Source organism: Sapajus apella, unplaced genomic scaffold (assembly GCF_009761245.1).
Source record: "Sapajus apella isolate SASKATOON/1434 unplaced genomic scaffold, GSC_monkey_1.0 scaffold59, whole genome shotgun sequence".
NCBI lineage: Eukaryota > Metazoa > Chordata > Mammalia > Primates > Cebidae > Sapajus > Sapajus apella.
In genome coordinates, this window is record NW_022436999.1 from 13442850 (window position 1) to 13463129 (window position 20280).

General features: G+C 36.0%; 3 protein-coding genes across 9 annotated transcripts in view; 2 read left to right on the forward strand and 1 right to left on the reverse strand.

Annotated features, from left to right (window-relative positions):
* Positions 1–1966, forward strand: part of CCDC175 (coiled-coil domain containing 175) — a 64691-nt gene extending 62725 nt beyond the window's left edge. The window contains exon 20 of the mRNA XM_032246140.1: positions 1179–1966. Coding sequence (XP_032102031.1) covers positions 1179–1264 — 86 coding nt within the window. The 3' untranslated portion in view covers positions 1265–1966. The remainder of the gene's footprint in view (positions 1–1178) is intronic.
* On the reverse strand, positions 1135–20200 carry JKAMP (JNK1/MAPK8 associated membrane protein). Of its 7 annotated transcripts, XM_032246135.1 has the most exons (8): positions 20051–20150; positions 19517–19638; positions 17999–18122; positions 16974–17128; positions 9883–10089; positions 8364–8545; positions 4906–4982; positions 1135–2646 (listed from the first exon to the last, which is right to left on the reverse strand). In XM_032246135.1, exons 4-8 carry the CDS (start codon positions 17033–17035, stop codon positions 2428–2430), a joined length of 747 nt encoding a protein of 248 aa, XP_032102026.1. In that variant the 5' UTR covers positions 17036–17128; positions 17999–18122; positions 19517–19638; positions 20051–20150; the 3' UTR covers positions 1135–2427. The 7 variants fall into 7 exon arrangements, with proteins under 7 accessions (XP_032102026.1, XP_032102024.1, XP_032102025.1 ...); XM_032246133.1 differs by lacking the exon at positions 19517–19638 and having other exon boundaries at positions 17999–18072; positions 20051–20200; XM_032246134.1 differs by lacking the exon at positions 19517–19638 and having other exon boundaries at positions 20051–20200.
* The window catches only part of L3HYPDH (trans-L-3-hydroxyproline dehydratase), a 43018-nt gene continuing 23982 nt past the window's right edge, over positions 1245–20280 (forward strand). The window contains exon 1 of the mRNA XM_032246129.1: positions 1245–1324. The gene's annotated coding sequence lies outside the window, so the exon portion shown is untranslated. The remainder of the gene's footprint in view (positions 1325–20280) is intronic.

The window sequence follows — 20280 nt, forward strand, 5'->3', positions numbered from 1 at the left end:
GGGAGGGAAGGAAGAAAGAAAGGAAGGGAAAGAAAAAGGAAGGAAGGAGGGAGGGAGGGAAGGAAGAAAGAAAGAAAGGAAGGGAAAGAAAGAAAAAGGAGGGAAGGAGGGAGGGAGGGAAGGAAGGAAGGAGGGAGGGAGGGAGGAAGGAAGAAGGAAGGAAGGAAGGAAAAAAAGAAAAGAAAAGAAAAAGAAAGAAAAAAGTCCCTGTGCTCAAACAGCATCACAGACCAATTCAACATGAATCTCTGGGAGTGGAGCCCAGACATGATTTTTAAAAATCTCTCCAGGTGGCTTCAATGTGCAGTAGTCCTGCAAACCAAGGATTTTAGACAAATACATAACAAGGTTATTATTAAATGTATCAGCTGACCCAAATTAATCAAGAAAACAGATTTAGTAGCCCTGGTCTGAAAATCCAAAATGCTCCAAAACCCAAAGCTTTTTGAGTGCCAAGATGACACTCAAAAGAAAATACTCTGGAGAATTTAAGATTTCAAATTTTAGGATTGGGGATACTGAACTGTAGGTATAATGTAAATATTCCAAAATCTGAAAAAAAAAAAAAAAAAAAAAAAAACCCTGAATTTTGAAACACTTCTGATCTCAAGCTTTTTTGGATATGGGATAGTCAACCTGTATTTTGACTTTTAAATTACCTACTCAGGACTGGTTAGCAAAATAATTACCATACACTGTAGTGACTAGAATTGTGATGTGCTACAAGGGCCTAAGTCAAAACTGAACTAAGACAAGGGTTGTTTTTAACGTTTTTAATGACCATGTTTTAACAAATTATTTAGTAACATTAGCAACTACAGTGGCTATGAATTGTTCCAGTCTTATTCTTACCAAAGCAAATTAAAAATGCAGATCTATATTAAGTATTCTGGAAATTATTTGCCCTTGGGGCCTTGTAGTTATAATTTCTTCATTTGTATACATACTTTTCTGCTAGAACAGGACATCTGAAAACATGATTGTTAAAATGGCTCCAAGTGGACCAGAAGATATAGTCCTAGTAATCAGACACATGACACCCTCCCTACTCCACCCGATTATACAATTACCTAATTGAGGATACTTTGGGCAATGCAGAATTTTAATAAACACTAATAACCACACAAAGCTATATGTAATACAAATAGAATTTTTACATTTATTTTTTATTCCTACAGAAAAGAAGAAACACAGTGGTACCAAAAGAGTTCATTTCCCAGAGGCTAAATGTACTGAGAAAAATATATTAACAAAGAATAACTAACAAAATAATGAAAGGATACAACTGCTGTGAATTCAAAAGACAAACACAACTACAGGAAAAGTGAGTGCACTTACTTTCACATTTTGCAGCTATTAATAGAAGTCTTAAATGTTTAAAATTTAATTCATACAATCACCACCAAGTAGCAGAACCGGTAAATAAACTTCTAAACAATAAAAATGGATAAACATGGTCAGATTGTTAGGTTAAGTGCTAAAAACTTTATTTTGCTTCCATAGTTGCATCCATGAGTCTCTTAAAGCCTTCAGAGCATAAACATCACAGAACACCTATCACAAAAAACAAACTATCCACAGAAAAACCATTTTTATATTGTGTATCTTCTGTATTTTATTAAATCTAATATGCCATCAGTTGTAAGATGCATTCTAATTCAGAGATGTCACGTGAAATAAAAAGTATCTCTAGATCAATAAAATATGGTATGTATATATGCCCCAGATGTAAGAGGAAACTACTAGTTTGAATTACTTCCATACTATTGTGCCAAAAAACAATTAAGTGTCAAAACACTGAAATTTTATGTAGTCAAGCTTTTTATTACTGTTTTCTTTACAGGAACAATAATCCAAACAAGTCTTGAACCAAACTATAAACAGAAAACCTGTTATATAAATTATTATCTATTTGCAATATATCAAAATACTGTATTGGTGAAAATAAATAGATAACAAAAAACAACATACATCATTTCTATGTTTGCTATCAGACGCCACAAGTATGTTTGTCTTTACAATTCATTATAGGTGAAAAACAAACTGAAACACAAGAGGTGCACACAATTATGCCACTGCTAAGGATTGCAGATTACATATGTAAGTTTTTCTTAATAAAATGGGAACACATTGCTAGGTACACAGAAACAGGATTTTGCTCTAAAGAACAGCTGAACTGTTGAGAGAAGCAAGTGCTTCCTAGTGGGCTTCTCATGTAGCAGATAATATTACCCTGTGTAACAGAGTATTTAGGGGTTTTGCATTTTCCAAGTCTAACCATAAACTAAACAAAAACAACCCAAACATTAAGATATACCGATAATCTTGTTCCCATATATGACAGAACAGTTCTCATACATTGTTAAGATTTATTTACTTTTTTATTAGGAACACTTCCTAAGTTTTTGGCATTTCACATGTCTACATTCAGTGTCCATTGGCTCCTTCTGAGAGTATCCGTGAAGGTTCAGTAAATTTTGCAGTGAACAAGTAAAAAAGGGCTGGTGTAGGTACCAAAGCCAAAAGGGGCAAATCCTGCTCAAGTTTATCCACTCTAGAAATGGAGATTATTCCATAGGCATGAAGTAACCAGTGGCTGAAGAGAACAATAAGTCTTTTCTTTCTGACCAGAAGATCATAGCAGTTCTATACAATTTTATAAAAGAAAGAAAAGAGAAATACAGATTATCAGGCTAAATCAGCTGGGTAATTTAATATATTTTAATGTAAAATATATTATTTATAATCTCAGAATCATAAAATGTTTGAGCTAAAAAAGACTTAGGAAACCCCTCAGTCTAGCCACCACACTTTACAGATGAGGAAAGTGAGGCTCCTAAGGTCATATAAGCACTCAGTAGCAGCACCAAGATGAGAGCCACGTCATCATGTCTCTTAGGTCCTTGTCTATGCCAGCATTCACTCCTGTAAACACTAAAGTTCCTTCTGAAAGAAAGATATGAACTAGAAGGGAAACTCCACTTTACGTGCTTTCTTCCTGCCCTGATCCACTGTCACTATGGATCTATAGGTGGGAAATAGGAGGTACAGAAACTCAACCTCCTTAACCTATAACATTCCTGGAGCCTGCTGCATGAATAGTAAGGAAGCAGAAATGACACATGAACAGTCTGATTTTCTTTTAATCCTTAATACCACTGCATAGTATGCAGAAATTAGAACAAAATAATACAAAATTAATATCTAAATGTGCTAATAAACACATTAAAACATAATTTGCAATAGATTACTTACCAACTTTCTCTTATCATTAAACAGCTCATCAACTCAACCAGTTCTAAACTGTCTTTCCTGCTTTAGGTCCCCATTTCATGCTAATTGAAGTATGTGAACATTTTATACAGGAGATTCACAGGGGCAGAGAAACAAATAAGTTTCAAGCTAATTTAACAGTGTATAGCTAATTCTTAACTATGGATAAGAAATAAAAATTCAAAAACCTCATTTTATTCAAATAGCCAATTATTTCCTCCATCAAATCTTTCCCTAGAGTTGATAAAAGTGTCAAAACTAATTTGCCTATCTTCTTTAATTAATTATATTTCAATGCTGGTTAATGATTACAAAGGAAAAATGAGGATGATCTACAGATGAAAACAACTGAATAATCACTATAAATATATTCTGTCTAGTTCCTCCACTATTATCCTACTCAAAAGTCACTATGATTTCTAGACGTTTTCCCCCACTCAGTCTTTGACTAAGGTAATAGAAGAAGTGGCATCAACAGTAACCACTCCAAAATAGTTTACAACTTATTTTCTCTGGGTTGAGTGTTTTTATGTTATAAATTATGAGAAAGCACATATCAACTGTGATGGGTACTTTAAGACAGTTCATAGGCCCTAGATTAGCAAGTTTGGGTGGAAGAGAATTAAGACACTTTATACTTTTGCTTTCTTTAGAGTTTAGCCTCAGAATAGTTCTTAAATCAGAGCCATTAACGTATTTAAAAGTAATCATTTAAATGTGATATATTAACAGTAGAGAGCCACATAATTATTTTAGAAAGAAAATGTCAGATTCCATATGAACACATAATGTACAAGAATGCCCATTTTGATTTAAAGTTTAAAGAATACATTCTTCCCTAGGCATAGAGTCAAATACACTATTACTTCTCATTTGTTGTTCATGTTTTTGAGCAATAGCTTAGTTCCTTAAAAATAGAATATGTGAAAATATAGATATGATGACATGATGTTCTATTCTACCCAGTGACTAAAAATTTGTCAAAAGAGACTTTTCTGGCCAAAAATATTCTAAAAATAAAGACATATACAATTTTTAAAAAGGAGTTCTTTATAATAGTGGCCTTCCACTGAAATATTAAAAAGTTAGAGGTACAAAATGGATACCCTGATAAAGGAACAGTATCAGGATAATGTGGCTAGTAATGTTAGCTCCAAATCCCCCAAACATTATGGGGTAAAAGTAAACATCCATAATCAAGAAAATAAAATCTGGGATAAAACATAAAAGGATATGAAATGCACAATTATTGATGCCTGTTAATGTTGCCATTGTAAAATAAAGTTTAAAATTAGTTCTAAATATAAAACATTTTTATGGTTTTTCTCAAAATAGTGTTAATAAGTTTCAACATTTCAATAATTATGTTTATGTAAAATGACTTTTCTCCTTCATGCTGGATAGTTGAGCCTGACTACTTCACTATTTTGCTAATTTCCCATGGAACTATATAGTCCAGTACACAGCTTTTTATAAAGTTAACAAGCTAAAGGCTACCAAGTGGCATCCATCAACCAAAGATCACGAAAACAATTAGCTCTACTATATCATATCATATGGACTATTCTGATATTCACTTGTTACATTTATATATAAAAAAAGTATTTAACAAAGGAAAAAAAGACTTCCTACCTCTATTTCAGAAGCAGACATGTACACAGCCAGAGTAACCAAAGATAACACTAATATAATATACGGGAAGGCATAATCTGAAAGATAAGCATTGGTATTATGTTGGAAATTGAACAAATTATCTGAATAAACCATCAAATAAATTTAAATAGTGATTCTCCTTAGAGTCAAATCCTTTCTCAACCAGTTCTGTGAGACTTACGACCTAAGGTTCTGAGGCAGGGGCCAGCCAGTTTTTTCTGGAAAGGGAAAGACAGTAAATAGTTTTAGCCCTGCAGGCCCTAGAGCCTCTGTCTTGATTACCCAGCTCTGCAGTTATAGTGGGGAAGCAGCCATAGAAAGATAATACATACATGAATAGGCATCAATAAAAACTTATGGACAGTAAAATATAAACTTCATGCATTTTTCACATCAAGAATTATAAGTCTTTTGATTTTTTTAATGGTAAAAAAACATAAAAACTATCCAAGGCCAGCTTTGAAGAACCTTGCCTTAGGCATCCAGTGAATGTAAATAATTAGCTTCTTCCCTCTGCTTTCCAGAATAGTACCAGTTAAGTACCAAACTTAGGAGAATTCAAAAAACGGTCAAATAATTTTCTGTGTTTTGCGGTCCAGATGGGGAACCTTGGTTGAGAAAGGTTATGTATAAGAGTAATTCAGCTTTAATTAATCTTTAGAAAAAGGTCATTTATCAATAAACCTCAACGTATAAAAAGAGATCATTCAGTATTTTTAATAACAAAATTCCAGAAATCTCTACAGTACAGTAATAAAACTTTAAGCAATTTTTTTCCTATAAAACACCATTTTTCTCTTAAAATGTTTCAAATATATAACACATATTAAATGGACAAATTGAGAAAAAACTTTGAATTATTGTTCATACAATTATTTGTAAATGACTTCAGTTTATGAAATACTAATCATTCTACAGTGCAGTAAAATCCATTTGGAAAATTTTCAAATATTAACTCAGGATGCAGCAGCCAGAAACTGGGCTATCCATACAGGTTACACAGGCCTTATTCCAGCTTACTAAAGAAGTGAATGACTTATCTGACATTTAGAACCTTTTATTTAATAGACCGTGATTAGGTCTTCAATCAACTGTTCCAACAACAAAAACAAAAAAAACCTCTATTTAACCTATAAGTAGCTAAACAATGTTGCTAATGATACAAATTTAAGACCTGATAGTAAAAAGCCACATCAAGTAAAAAGGAAAAAAAGAGGAAGTTTATAACTAAGCCCAAATTTGTGGGGAGTAGGAGGTGGTACTGGGCTAGAGATAGGATTTGGAGTGGTTCTTAATTTCTACTGCCCAAAAAAAATTTGAAATTTTGTGCAACCAGGTCTGGAGTAGGATCTAGGGATATGCATTTTAGTTCCCCTGGTGGTTCAGCTGCAGATCACACTTAGAAGCTGGCTTCCATAATACTTCCAAGCAGGTAAAATTTGTCACTGACATATTCCTAATCATGCCTCATCTTTCTCCCTAGATCCCCAGTGTTTCACTATCTTAAGCTATTATAAGCTTCCTAGTGCTCTGCTTTGCTCAGACTTGCTATATCCCTACAAACCAAAAATTATCTATTATCTTTTTTCAACATTATAAAATTATGAGTTGGTAATGCAAATGAATAGTACTTCATTGAGTCCTTCTATGAATGTGTTTTGAGTGGAAGCTTGTTGAAATGATAAAAACATTCACTGTGGGAAAAGTTATTTTCAATATAGGCAGCTACAATATAGGAAGCAATGATGTCTGGCATCTCTTTGGGTTAGCTTTCCAAACATTTTCCTGCTTTTCACAGCATCTCCCTTTTTTCCATTTCTTAGCCAAAAGGCTCTACACAATAGCACCACCTGCAGTCTAGAATCTACAGATTTGAGGCCTGCCAATTCTTAACTCTTCAGCCTCGCAGAAACAACTACCTGTGATCTTTTGGCTATTCCACGAATACTGAAACTGAAGTCACTTCTCTTCACCAACCCATTTGCCTCTTCTAATATTCACGTTTATCCATCCACTGGTTACTAAGTCAGAAAGCTACTTTATAGTATTCTTGTTCCATTCCTTCAGCCCCCACCTTTGTTCCCTAGCTTAGTTAATGCTATCTTTGAAGTAGCTCCTCATTCCCAGTGTTTTGCTACCAAAGATGGAGAATTCCACATGTATCAAGTTATCTTTCTACAGCAAATCTAATCATGTCACTCTTCTGTCTAAATCCTTTTAAGAATACGTTCCTATTCCCTAGAGCAAGAATGGCAACCTCAAATGACACAGCCAGGAAGGTATAAGGGCATGGGCCAAATCTAACAGGGAAACAGAGGAGCTAAAGGGAACTATAGCTTTTTAAATCCTGTGCAGGCCAAATGAAACAGTTCATTTGTAAACCAGAATATGGGGGTAACAGAATTTCTGCTTCTTTGGTCTTACCCTCAGCCCTATCATTACCATGAACCAAATTACATTCCCAAACTATATTACCACATTACATTACCAAGCTCCATATAAAGGATGGTATCCAACATCTTGGAATGTTCAGTATCACATATTCAAAAGAACCACAGCCATTGGCTTGCCTGCTTTATTTCCTGATAGTATGTGAGGCTAACAGTGAATTTTTCTTATTTGAGTCATTTTGGACTAAATGGTTACTAAACGAATAAATTAATGGTTACATTAAAATAAAAGACATACTGAGGATTTGTTACTATAAAAAGTTTTCATAAATGAACTTAGAAACCTAAGACCCTACTTAATAATAAACAGTATACATTATCAAGATTAATGTTCATGTATTCCTAAATTAAAAAGTTTTTATTTCTTATTATATATTTAGATTTAAAAAATCTTCTAATTTGGTCATGAGCTTCAAATACAAAGTATTCTCTAAACAGAAATCACTTTTGATTAGCTGCCACTGATTTCTTGAGAATTTTTATTGCATTCCAAGATATCCATGATTTTTCTTTATAATACTGATCATGTTTTAGCAAAAACATACACTAAGGTTCATTTTCAAGTGTTAAACAAACTGGCTGGGTGCAATGGCTCATGTCATAATCCCAGCACTTTGGGAGGCTGAGGCAGACAGATCACAAGGTCAGGAGATTGAGACCATCCTGGCCAACATGGTGAAATCCTGTCTCTACTAAAAAAATTACAAAATTTATCTGGATGTGGTGGTGTGTGCCTGTAGTCCCAGCCACTCAGGAGGCTGAGGCAGGAGAATGGCTTGAACCTAGGAAACTGAGGTTGCAGTGAGCCAAGATCATGCCAGTATACTCCAGCCTGGCGACAAAGCAAGACTCTGTCCCAAGGCAAAAAAAAAAAAAAAAAAGGATTAAACAAACTATTTAAGGAAAAAGCTCCCAAGTTAAATCTAGAGAAAATATTACTACATACAATAATAAATATATTTCATTGACTTTACCCATCAAACTTACATAAAAGGCCTCCACCAACTGCCTGAAGCACAGTTAAAATTGGGAAGAAGTAAAGTGCAGCATAAATACTTTTAAATCGATCAGACTTCCCTAACCCACATGCAATCTTCTTCACCAGAAGAGGTCGGAGCAGCATCATTAATACCAAGCAGAATGCATAATAGATAAATACAATGGTGTATCTGTAAAATAAAATAGAGAATTTGTAACATTAGAAATGTTTTAAAAATGTTTTTATCCTTGATCATTTTTAAATGAAAGCTCCAAAAAAAGGTTTACAAAGCATATTTAGTCTATCCATTGGATACTCAGATTGGTGGAAGGCTGGCCAAACAGGCTTTCATACACTGCTAGCAAGGGTACAATGGTTGCTTTCTTAGGCAGTCTGGAAATATGTATCAAAAAATCCTAAAACCTTTATCCCTTTTGATTCAGCAATTTTACCTGTAGAAATGTATCAGAGGGAAACAACCAGGCATACACAAAAAACCCTATTGTACAAGGATTTTTACTGAATCACTTATAATAAACAAAAGTCCAGAAGAAAACAAATATTCAATAATAGGAAACTAGTTATATTTTATAGTATATTCATGCTGCAATATTATGCAGACATATAAATTTAGTTATGAAAATGTTAACAAAAGTAACTGTGCCTAATATATTAAGTGCCAACAGCTTACAAAATAGCATGTCATAGTATAAGCTTAATATTCTTTAAAATGTATACATACATATGCAGAAATAAAACTGGAAAGATAAAATTTTTAGCAGAATCCCAAGGAACAGAATTACAGATTATTTCATTCTGTGAGTGCTTTATCTACGTTTTTGAAATGTCCTATTTTTAATGTAATTACATTTTTAATGTAATTTTTATAATCAGAAAAGAAAAAAGCTGTAGAAAAAGCTGTGTCACCAGACTTCTAGCATTTTATTTTGAATAATGGGACTTTCAGCCACATAGTTCTAACCTAATTTTCATGAGTATTTCCAAATCATTTTTACTATCTTGCTACTCAAACCCTCTCCCTGTACAGGGGAGTGTCCTAGAAAGTGCAGCAGTCATTTCAGATCACAACCACATGCTTCCTCCCCACACAACTAATGATACCATAATCCTGTGTTCTTATGATACTTTCAGGTTCAGTCCTGTACCGTAATGCATTAAGACATGTTTCATCTCTTGGGTGATACTTTTTTGTCTCATTATACCACCCACTACCAACTTCAAAAGAAAACAAAATCTATCCATTCCTGCAACTTGTAGTTCCTTAAGAGCTCCAAAAAAGATTATTTTAATCAAGAGGAAACCATCATGTGTTACCTTTTCTAATGAATCAGTTTATTCAGAGAATACACTGAAGTTACTAGAGGCTGTTTACTTGTTCAAAGTAATGTAACAGCTGGCAGACCCAGAACTCAAACCCACATCTGTTTTAGTCTCCAAAGTCCATAAAATCTGTAATAATCCTCAGAGATTTTTAAAAAATGCTAATAAGTCTAAATAAACACTTACAGTGGGTAGACGGCTTCATGAGTACAGTGCACTGTGGTAACATAATCTGGACTTGGGTTGTAAAGCATCGTGTACCAGTCAGAAAGCATCAATACTCGACATGACCGAATATAAAGAACACCAACTGGATCACTCACAAGTAAGGTGATAATAGCTGCCATGCTGCATTCAAACAATGCAGTTATGTGTTGGAAAAGTGCGCTGGAACTAGAGAAGAAGGAAAAGAGGCATGATTACCAGAAAAATTGCAATATTTAAATGGATTTAATAAAACATGTACGTGTGTCAAGATACAGATTTCTAAATAGATGAGAAAAGCCAAACACAAAAACTACTCAAGAGTATAACCTTATTTTCTCAAAAGGGATAAATAACACTGTGGCCCTATTATCTAAATGTGTAACAGAAAAGGAGAAATTAGATCTTGTATCTTTAGTATCTTGCCAAATTGTTGCTAAAAATTTCTTAGTTATCTGTGTATCATTTTAATATTTTAATATACACATAAAAGATGGTATGTAACATGTATTTGTTACAAAGTATAATCATTATAATGAATATTATAAGCTCATCTCCTACCCGATAACTAGAACACGGTCAACAATTGATATCTATTTCTTTGTTCCTCCCCATCCATATCTCTATCTCTCCCTTAAAGGCAATCATATACCAAAATGCTTTTATCACCTTATTCTAGAAAGTTTTTATCCCAGCTGTATTTATGTTTCACAACTACTTTGGTTAGTTTTACTTATTTTTGAATGCTATAAAATGATGGCACACTAATGTAAGTGTTCTGAGATTTTTTTCCACTTGAAATTGCATTTCCAAGTTTCATCCATGCTATTCACCCTTATAGCAGAGGTTCAGTCATTTTTGCTACTAGGTTAAGATTCCACTGTGTGACAATACCGTGTTTTGTTTATCCATTCTGCCATTAGTTAAATACATTGCAAATATGTTCCTCTCAGTTTGTGGGCTCAATTTTCACTTTCTTTGTGATTTCTTTTTATAAACATGTTCTAAATTTTAATATACTGGGCTTTATTTTTTTCCTACTTAGCAGTTTAAATGTTTTAACAAATCCTTCTACACCCTGATAATGTATGTAACACACACACACACACACACACACACACACACACCCCATATTTTCTTCTAAATATTTTAAGGTTTTGCTTTTCACATTTATCTTTAATTCACCTAAAAAGAGATTTCTGTGTTTAACATAAGGCAGGATCTGACTTTACCTTTTCCCATTTGAATTGTCAATTGTCCCAGCAGCAGCATTTTATTGAACAGGTACTCCTTCCCACGCCTGCCCTCAACTAATTTGCCATGGCACTTCTGTCACATAAAGTTTCAAATATAATTGCCTGTGTTTTGGCTATTTTGTTTCTTGAGTCTATTTATCTATTTCTGAGCCAAAAGAATAATATGATCATAATTCTTGATGTTACATACAGTCTTCTACTTCTTTGGTGGTCTTGGCCATTCCTGGCCCTTTGCTCTTCCATATGAATTTTAAAATTGGCTTGTCAAGTGCTCAGATAAATCCCATGTAGCTTAACTATCTTGGTCTGAGCTATGTCACAGTACTGTGGTACTGTACATGGAATATAGGAAATAGTTTCATATATTTATGTTATAGCCAGCCTTTTTATTAAACTGTCTTGCTATTTCTAATATCTAGTCTATAGGTGATTTTAAGTTTTCTACTTGAACACTGTTTTCATTATGTATCATTGCATAGCAAACTACCTCAAAACTTAGTGGCTTGAAACAACCACCACTGACCTCTTCTCACTATTTTGTGTTTTGACTGGGCTCAACTGGGTAGTTCTTTCTGCTCCACATGATGTCAACTTGTCTAGAGGCTTGACCATGCTGCAGTGTTTAAAATGACTAACTCATATGGTTGCAGTAGGTGCTGGCTGTTAGCTAGAAACACAATCAAGGCTGTTAACACGTGCGCCTTGGTTCTCTTCCACATGGCTTCTCTTTTGTTTTCAGTATTTTGCAGTTTAATTATGATGCGTGTAGGTGTGAATTTCTATTTATTCTGCTTGAGATGTATTTTGCTTCTGGGATCTGTGAATCTGTTTCTCATTATTTTTGTAAAACCTGAAGCCAGTATCTCTTAAAATACTAGCTCTCCTTCATAGTCTCTATTTTTCCAGAAACCCTAATTAGATACTATGGACAAAGACTTAACAAAACATTTATGCTGTGCATGAGAATCTAGCCTTAACTCTCTAGCTCTTTTCTCCAGGAAGCCTGATAAGGATAGAATGTCAACTATGTTGCTAGGCAACACTGCTTATAATACAAATGATCCCTGACTGATAAATTACATCTGGACTGGGGAGAACCATAAATTAACTATAAATGCCTGATGGGGATACCATGGTTTGGCTTTCTTGAGTTCAGTGACTCTTATAATTGGCATGTCACTTGCAGGACCCCAGAAGTTCATAGAGTTGTTTTAAGAGAGACTGGCTCCTGTGAAGTATAAGACTTTAGGCGTGGACCACTCCCACACCCACCCAACATGGATCTCACCTTCTGGCACCTGATTTCCCATCTCCTTCTTTCTCAGTGCTATATTCCATTATTTATATGCATTTCTTTTTCTAGTTTACTAATTCTATCTTCAACTGTTTAATCTGCTGACTACCTTTCTTTTTCTTTTTTTGGCACGCAAAAATTTTCATTTCTAAAAGTTTCCTTTGTTTCTCCCATCACATCTGTTTACTCCTAATAATCTCTTATTATGGACAGTTTGTGACTACATTCTTAATTTCTTTATAAGTAGCAGTTACATATCCTGTAGGCGAAAGTCCATTATCTGTATCCTTTGAGAGCATAAATATATTGTTTGTTGCATCTACCAATAAGTCATAGTGCTATTTTATTTAGTAACCACAGATTATGAGGTCATTACTAGAGCTTAATGAGCAACAGTCTTATAGGCTTAAATTGAGAATGGGGAAGCTTTCCAGCAAAGAGGCTTTCCTGCTTCTGCCAGCAGCCATGGCCACTACTACTTTGGGCTTCAGGCCCTTGAGAGTCTAGTCTTAGTATAGGCTACCCAAGACTCAGTATCCAGATAACACTGGGGCTACCAGCAATTGACCTCGGACAACCCTCTCATACCATTCTGTCTTGCCATTCTGGCCCAGCTTAGGGTCGGCTGGTTTGTGTTTTGAAAAAGAAAAGTTCCTAGAGATCTTTCTATCTCCAGCTGGGACCAGCAATGTCTCACATAGTTTATCTTTCCCAGACTTAGTTATTTCATGCAGGTGGGTTCACTTGGAGCTTCTAATTAACTCTGTTGAAAACATAACTCCTGTGCCATTTTACAAAGATGAAAACACTGAATATATAAATAAACACACATTCACATTATGTAATTTGATATTTTGCTTCCTTATAGAATTTATATTTTTAGAGGCAAAATCCCAACTTCATTATTTCTTGCCATTACTTTGGTAACCTTCTTACTGGTCTTCTTGTCATGCTCTCTTTCAGTCTATCTGCAGCCAGCCACAAAATCTTTATAAAATGCAATCCGATTTTAAAACTCCTCTCATTAAACTACTTTGAAGTCCTTTCTGTCTTTCTGGAAAATTACCCCTCACCAGCATCATCTTCTTTATTTCCTGGCCATGCTAAATGACTTTAAGTTCACTTGTGCCTCCACACATCTGGGCATGCATCATCCTCTATCTCAAAACACATTTCACCTAACTGCCAAACCATGCATCCTTCCAGATCAGCTTAGGGGTTATCTACAGTTTTTATGAACATTTGTTAAGACACCTCCAGCCCCAATCTATCTGGACTGTCCTAAGTGCAAAGTTTCAGGAAATTGTAAGAGATGGCCCTTGTGTTCCTTGTTACCAATTTCCTAGGCAAAGCATAGTTGTACAACTCCTTCTTTTTAAACCTCGTTTCCTGTCTGAGCCTTAGTCACTCCTCTGTCTTCCCTCAAACCAATCTCTAGTCTCTGCTTCAAGTCTCTTCCTCAAAACATAGCTGATGGTTGAATTCAAATACATTTGGTGAAGACATCCCTATGCCCTTTAGCTCTCTCCTCTACTTTAGCCTGAGAAGTTCCTGCCAACTGACTGGGCAGTTATTCTATTTCAGCTTTAAATTGATCACATCTCCTTTCTCACCCCATCTATCATCATTCTATTAATATAAAAGAAATTAAAAGCAGGATGAAAACTGCTATTTTTAAATTAATTTTTATAAATTAATCTGAAAAATTAAAAATGCTTTCCCAATGTAAATAACCACCTTCCAGTTGTTAGGTAGGACCCAGAAAACTGCTGATTCTATTTCCCTCTGACCATCTTTTTCATTTCCATTCCAACTACCATAGTCTATTTCTTTGACACAGTCTTCTATTAAATATCTTACCTCTAATCTACCCTACACAGAAATTTTCTTTCTAAAATATACATCAAATGATGCCACTTCTGTACACCAGACCTTCACAAACAAATGACTCACTCAAATACAGAGTGATTTTTTGGATGCTCATTCCCTCCAAATCTCATGTTGAAATGTAATCCCCAAAGAGGTGAGGCCTATTGGGAGGTATTTGGGTCATGGGAGTGGAAGCAGTAATGAGTGAGTTCTCTATGAGTTCATGTGAAATTCAGTTATTTAAAAGACCCTGGTGGCCAGGCGTGGTGGCTCACACCTGTAATCCCAGCACTTTGGGAGGCTGAGGCAGGAGGGCTGCTTGCACCCAGGATTTGAGACCAGCCTGGGGAACAATAGAGAGACCTTGTCTTTATAAAATATAAAAAATTAGTGGGGCGTGGTGTTGCACACCTGTAGTCTTGGCTATTTGGAAGGCTGAGACGGGAAGATCACTTGAACCTAGGAAGTCAAGGTTGCAGAAAGCAGTGATCACGCCACTGCAATACAGCCTAGGTGACAAACCAAGACCTTTTCTCAAAAAATAAAAATGAAAAGATAAAACTAAAACTAAAATAAATAAAAGGGGTATCTCCTCCCTCTTTCACCATGTAGTTCCTCTTTGCCTCCTGCCTTCTCTCATACTGGTTCCCCTTTGTCTTCTGCTATGATTGGAAACTTCCTCAAGCCATCACCAGAAGCAGATGCCAGCACTATGCTTCATATACAGCCTGCAGAACCATGGGCCAATTAAACCTTTTTTCTTTATCAATTACCCAGTCTCAGGTATTCCTTGATAGCAACACAAATGGACTAACAGAAAATTAAAACTGAAAGGTGGGGCAATGCTATAAAGATACCTAAAAATATGAAAGCAGCTTTTGAGCTGGGTACCAGGCAGAGGCTGAAAGAGTTTGGAGATATCAGAAGAAGACAGGAAGATGAAGGAAGGTTTGGAACGTCTTAGAGCCTTGAGTAATTGTGACCAAAATACTGACAGAAATATAGACAGTGAAAGCCAGACTGATGAGGTTTCACATGGAAATAAGGAAGTTACTGGGATCTGTAGTAAAGGTCACCCATATTATGCCCTAGCAAAGAACGTTGCTGCATTGTGTCCATGTCCTAGGGATCTGTGGAAGTTTGAACTTAAGAGTGATGACTCAGTGTATATGGTGGAAGAAATTGTTAAGCAACAAAGCATTCAAGATATGCTGTGGCTGCTCTAACAGCCTATGATCAGATAGATGTGGGAGCAAAGGAATGATCTAAAAGTTGGGACTTAAAAGGAAAGCAGAGCCTAAAAGTTTGGAAAATTTGCAGCCTGGCTGTGTGGTAGAGAAGAAAGGAGATTTTCAGGAGACGAATTCAACCAGGGTGCAGAGCAAAACTTGCTAGAGATGTTAGTATAGCTAAAAGAAAGCCAAGTGCTAATAGCCAAGACAATGAGAAAAGGCCTTGAAGGCATTTCAGAAGTCTTTCAGACTGCCTGTCTCACCACAGGCCCAGAGGCCTAAAAGAATAGAAAGTAGGCTGTTTTCCTTATTTTTCTCTTTTATAGCACTCTGTTTTGTTGTTGTTTCATTTTTAGCACTCAACTTTCTCAGTGACTTTTAAACTGAAATTAGAAGGAAAAGAAGGTAGCTAGGTAACAAGTTGCAGTCAGATGAAGAAGACAGTATTTCAGACAGCAGAAAGAGGCTGGAGGAAGGGAAAGAACCTAAAGTAAGAAAGATCTTGAGAAGCTGGAAGAACTAAAAGAAAATCAGTGTGGCTGAAATGCACTAAGGCGGAATTTGACTTCCCATTCCCAGCTGATTAAAGTTCACATGCTTGTCACGAACCTTCACATTCGGCCCTCAACCTATCTTTCCTATTCCCCCTTATATTACTTTTCTTCATTTGTAACCCACTCTTGACCACCCCAGATTACTTCCATTCTTACCTACCTCAGATCACGTATTTCACACCTCTATGCCATTATTCATGCTATTTCCTCTGCCTAAAATGTTCCTTTTTTGAAATCTTTCAGATCCCATCAGGCATAATTTATCTCTCCATTTTTTGTAACTCCAGAGTACTTTGTTTCTAACCCTTCCACTCCATGTCTAAGACTGCTTTATATTATAATTATGTACACATTTGTGTTCTCCACAAGATTCTGACTATAAACCATGTCAGTTATTTTTATATATCCTTCCCGATCTTCCAAACATAAAACGCAGTGCTCAGTAAACATGTGCTGATTTGATATGTTAATATGAGTTTTTGTATTAGGTTACGGCCATATCATTTTTAACTACATACTTGATTATTAGTATTAAATTACAAAGAATGTGTTCCATAACAATAAATAGCTTGTAATCATAACCAACTTTTTTGTAGAAAACCAGTAAGGATTATAGTTGAGAAGTAAAAAAATATTCCTTCAAGATCAGTCAGACTAAAACACACTATGGAGAGTTCCCTTAAAAATCACTAAGTCATGCCCTATTGTTAAGTTTTCTTGTCACAGAGAAGACTAATCTGAAGATAAAGGAAAAATATGTTTACCACTTTTAAAACAACAGAAGCAGTATAATTACTTAATAAGGTCTTCTGAGTGATAATTGTTCCAACATTAGTCCAGCCAGATATGTTCACAGAAATGTGCTAACCTCTTTTTCCCCGAGTACCATTCAATGAAGAACCAATGTAAAACCAGAGGAAGCATTGCCATAAATCCAAGATAGAGCCAATCATAAAGTTCAGGAGATTCTGTGCAAGGCTGACAATATTTTTGTGCATTCGTTCTCTGTCCTCTCGGGCATACCTACAATAAATAAAACCAATATTTTGTGTACAGATATTATTTTGGAATATTAACAACCCCCCCATCATTCTATAAGACATGCTATTTCAGTTTAAATATTTAAACTGAAATTATATGTGCAGGTTTTAGAAATTTTAAAAAAGCATAAAATAAAAAGGAATCTATATTGTATGTGCTATTTTTGTACAATGCTCTTAAAAGATTGCTTTTACTAAGTTACTAAAAAGTTGATTAACATTCAAGGAAAAACCTAGTTATTAACATTATACAAGAATAATTGCAGATAAATGTTCTGGATTCATGATGTTCAAATTACTGTATAAGACACTGTATTAAATCACAAGAAACTAGAAATTATAAAATTATTAAACGTTTTAAAAAATAATACAGACGTCAAAATGCCAACATAAACAATGACTGTTTTAATAAAGCCTCCATATTCTTTCATATTTTTTTATTTTATCTTTTTTTGAGATGCAGTCTCTCTCCGTTACCCAGGCTGGAGTGCAGTGGTGCAATCTCAGCTCACTGCAACTTCCAACTCCTGGGTTCAAGCAATTCTCCTGTTTCAGCCTCCCGAGTACCTGGGACTACAGGCTCACGCCACTACACCCAGGTAATTTTTTTGTATTTTTAGTAGAGACGGCATTTCGGTATATTGGTTAGGCTGGTCTCAAACTCCTGACCTCAAGTTATCCACCTGCCTCAGCCTCCCAAAGTGTTGGGATTACAGGCATGAGCCACTGTGCCTGGCCCTCCCTATTCTTTTATAAATTAATGAGTATAATAAGAAAAATATTCTACCTGTGATAATATTTCAAAAGCCAATAGATTTTACAATATGAAATAAGAAACAAACATAAAACTTACCCCACATTCTCCATATATTTCAGTTGAGCCATTTTTAAATAATAGGGTCTTCCCACAGTAAAGTCCAAGGCATGCTGGTTGAATATCGACAGCTTTTTAAAAACAAACGCCAGTATAGTAACATCTTTTGTGATTATAAAAAAAAATAATGCAATAATAGCTGAAGCACTTGGTAGAAATGTCTCAACACTGTTTCAAATTTTTAAACATGTATTAGACAAAAGTATGAAGCATCTTTAAATTTAAATTTCTTCTTTTACACTGTAACACTGCAAATAGTCATTCTGGAATCTTGCTGTTAATAATGTGCCTTAGATTAAGGTCCTCTCCCAGCAGAGCAGGATCTATCTCCAGAACTCAAAGCCTAACCCGGTATGTCTCCAATGGCTCCAGCCAGCCATTCTCCTTGATTAGAGGATACTTTTGAGTTTCACTGATTATAAAGTTCAAATATACATGTATTTTTAAATTAGAGCACCAACAGAGAGTCACCATCTTTTATTTTTCCCAGTCAAGACATTAAGCACCCACATGTATACACACGATTATCATCTATGTTCATAACAGAACACATTTTCACAGAATAGCAGAGAGAACGTAATGTCAGAACAGAGATAAGTAAATTACCTTTATAAAAAGCTTCCTAGATTGTCCTAACTTTTATCATATTTGTGGAGGATAAGTGTAAATTTCATCAAGGCTGTCACGGGGCCAATACTTAGAAACCACTGCCTTAAAATTAATCCCCTGATCTCAAAGCTGAGGGGAAAAGCAGCTATTCCTTACTAAAAAACCCAACAACTAAGAGCCTAATACGTTGTCTTTGACCTCATTCACAAGAAGAAATTATGGAAGGAGTTTTCTTCCTCACTGACATCTGACTCCCTTCATTTATTGATTCAATCAGTCAATAAACATATATTCAGCTTCAGATTCCACTGGTTAGAGGCCACTAAAGGTCCAAGGAGAAACAGAGTTCGTGCCAAGAACCTACAATCTAATGTGGATTAAAACAAACTGTGGTCTACACGTGAATTAATTCGAAAAATCATGCAACTTTTCACTATTCTTGAACAGTCATTTCCCAGATTCTTCAAGAATTCATAGTCTAGACTGCCTGGTCTACAATGCCCTTTCTCCTTTCACATTCAAGTAGACTTTTTATTTCCTCCTCCTTATGCTGCTGAGAGAAAAAGAGAGCATTGACTAAAATGTCTCAGGTTTAATATTTTCGCTTTTAACAAATGTCTGACTTGGCTTTTTAAACCTATTGGCTTCTTTAATGGGCACTGATTTTTTGGTAACCAATTCTAATCACAATGTTCTAAATAAATAAAAATGAATTATGTTTCAGATTTTTCAAGAATGCAGAAGCGAACCAATTGGAAACTTCTGTACGGGCTTTTCATCTAGTAGATGCTTAATAAATACATGTGATTGCCAATAATCTAAAGTTTCTTAAAATCCAAGGCCTGAAAACCAGTATGATAAACTGAACTGAAATAAACAGCCTATTACCTACTAAACAAAATCCAAGTTCCAAGTGTCTGTTCAATTTCCCCTTCCATTTCCTTTGGCGAACGATGGTTAAAGTTTTAAGACTATTTCTTTGTAACAGTCTTGCCCCTTTGGGACTGGCCCTATAAGTTTACGTTTGAGGTTGAAGCAGGAGACAAAATTATGCAGCAACTTGCTTCTGCTTTACTGTTTTTTTCTGCACTATCAGCCGCGCTTTCAATTCTGAAGTCAACCACCCTCATGCAAGTGTTCCCTCCACATTAAACTAAGGGACTGAAGGGACATTTTCGACCAAACAACAAAGGCCTGGCCTTTCCGCCGCAGGCAGCGCGCCTCCCCTGACTACCGGTCCGGGGCAGAGACCACCCCAGCCCAGCAGGAATGCGGGGCCCGGCCCGAGGGCGGGCGGGGTCAAGGGACGAGCCTGCGCAGCCAGCCGAAGGCCGCCTACAAGAAGCCAAGCCTGAGGCCAACCGTGTAGGAAAGCAACCGGGACTAACAGAAACGTTTCCCGGGACCTTGGCGACCACTCACCCATCGGCCGCCTGAAGGTTTTGCTCGAGAAGCCCTAGATCGCGGATCTGTCAACTACACCGAACATCCGGGCCACAGCGGGCTCGGCGGCTCCGCCTCCCAGTGACGAGGACAACCGTTCCGAAGTTCCTCCCCCGCTTCCGGGTTTAGGCTCCGAGGCTCCGCCCCCAGTGGGGCTGCGTCGCGTCCCGCCCTTTTCGCGCGGAGTCACGGAGTAGGGGCTCCTGAAG

Excerpts from the sequence above, each read along its gene's own strand:
- JKAMP (XM_032246132.1), bottom strand. Across the intron at positions 17,129-17,998 it reads AAATATATGGAGAATGTGGG|GTATGCCCGAGAGGACAGAG; the intron begins GTAAGTTTTATG and ends TATTTATTGTAG. Across the intron at positions 10,090-16,973 it reads TGGTACTCGGGGAAAAAGAG|TTCCAGCGCACTTTTCCAAC; the intron begins GTTAGCACATTT and ends CTTCTTCTCTAG.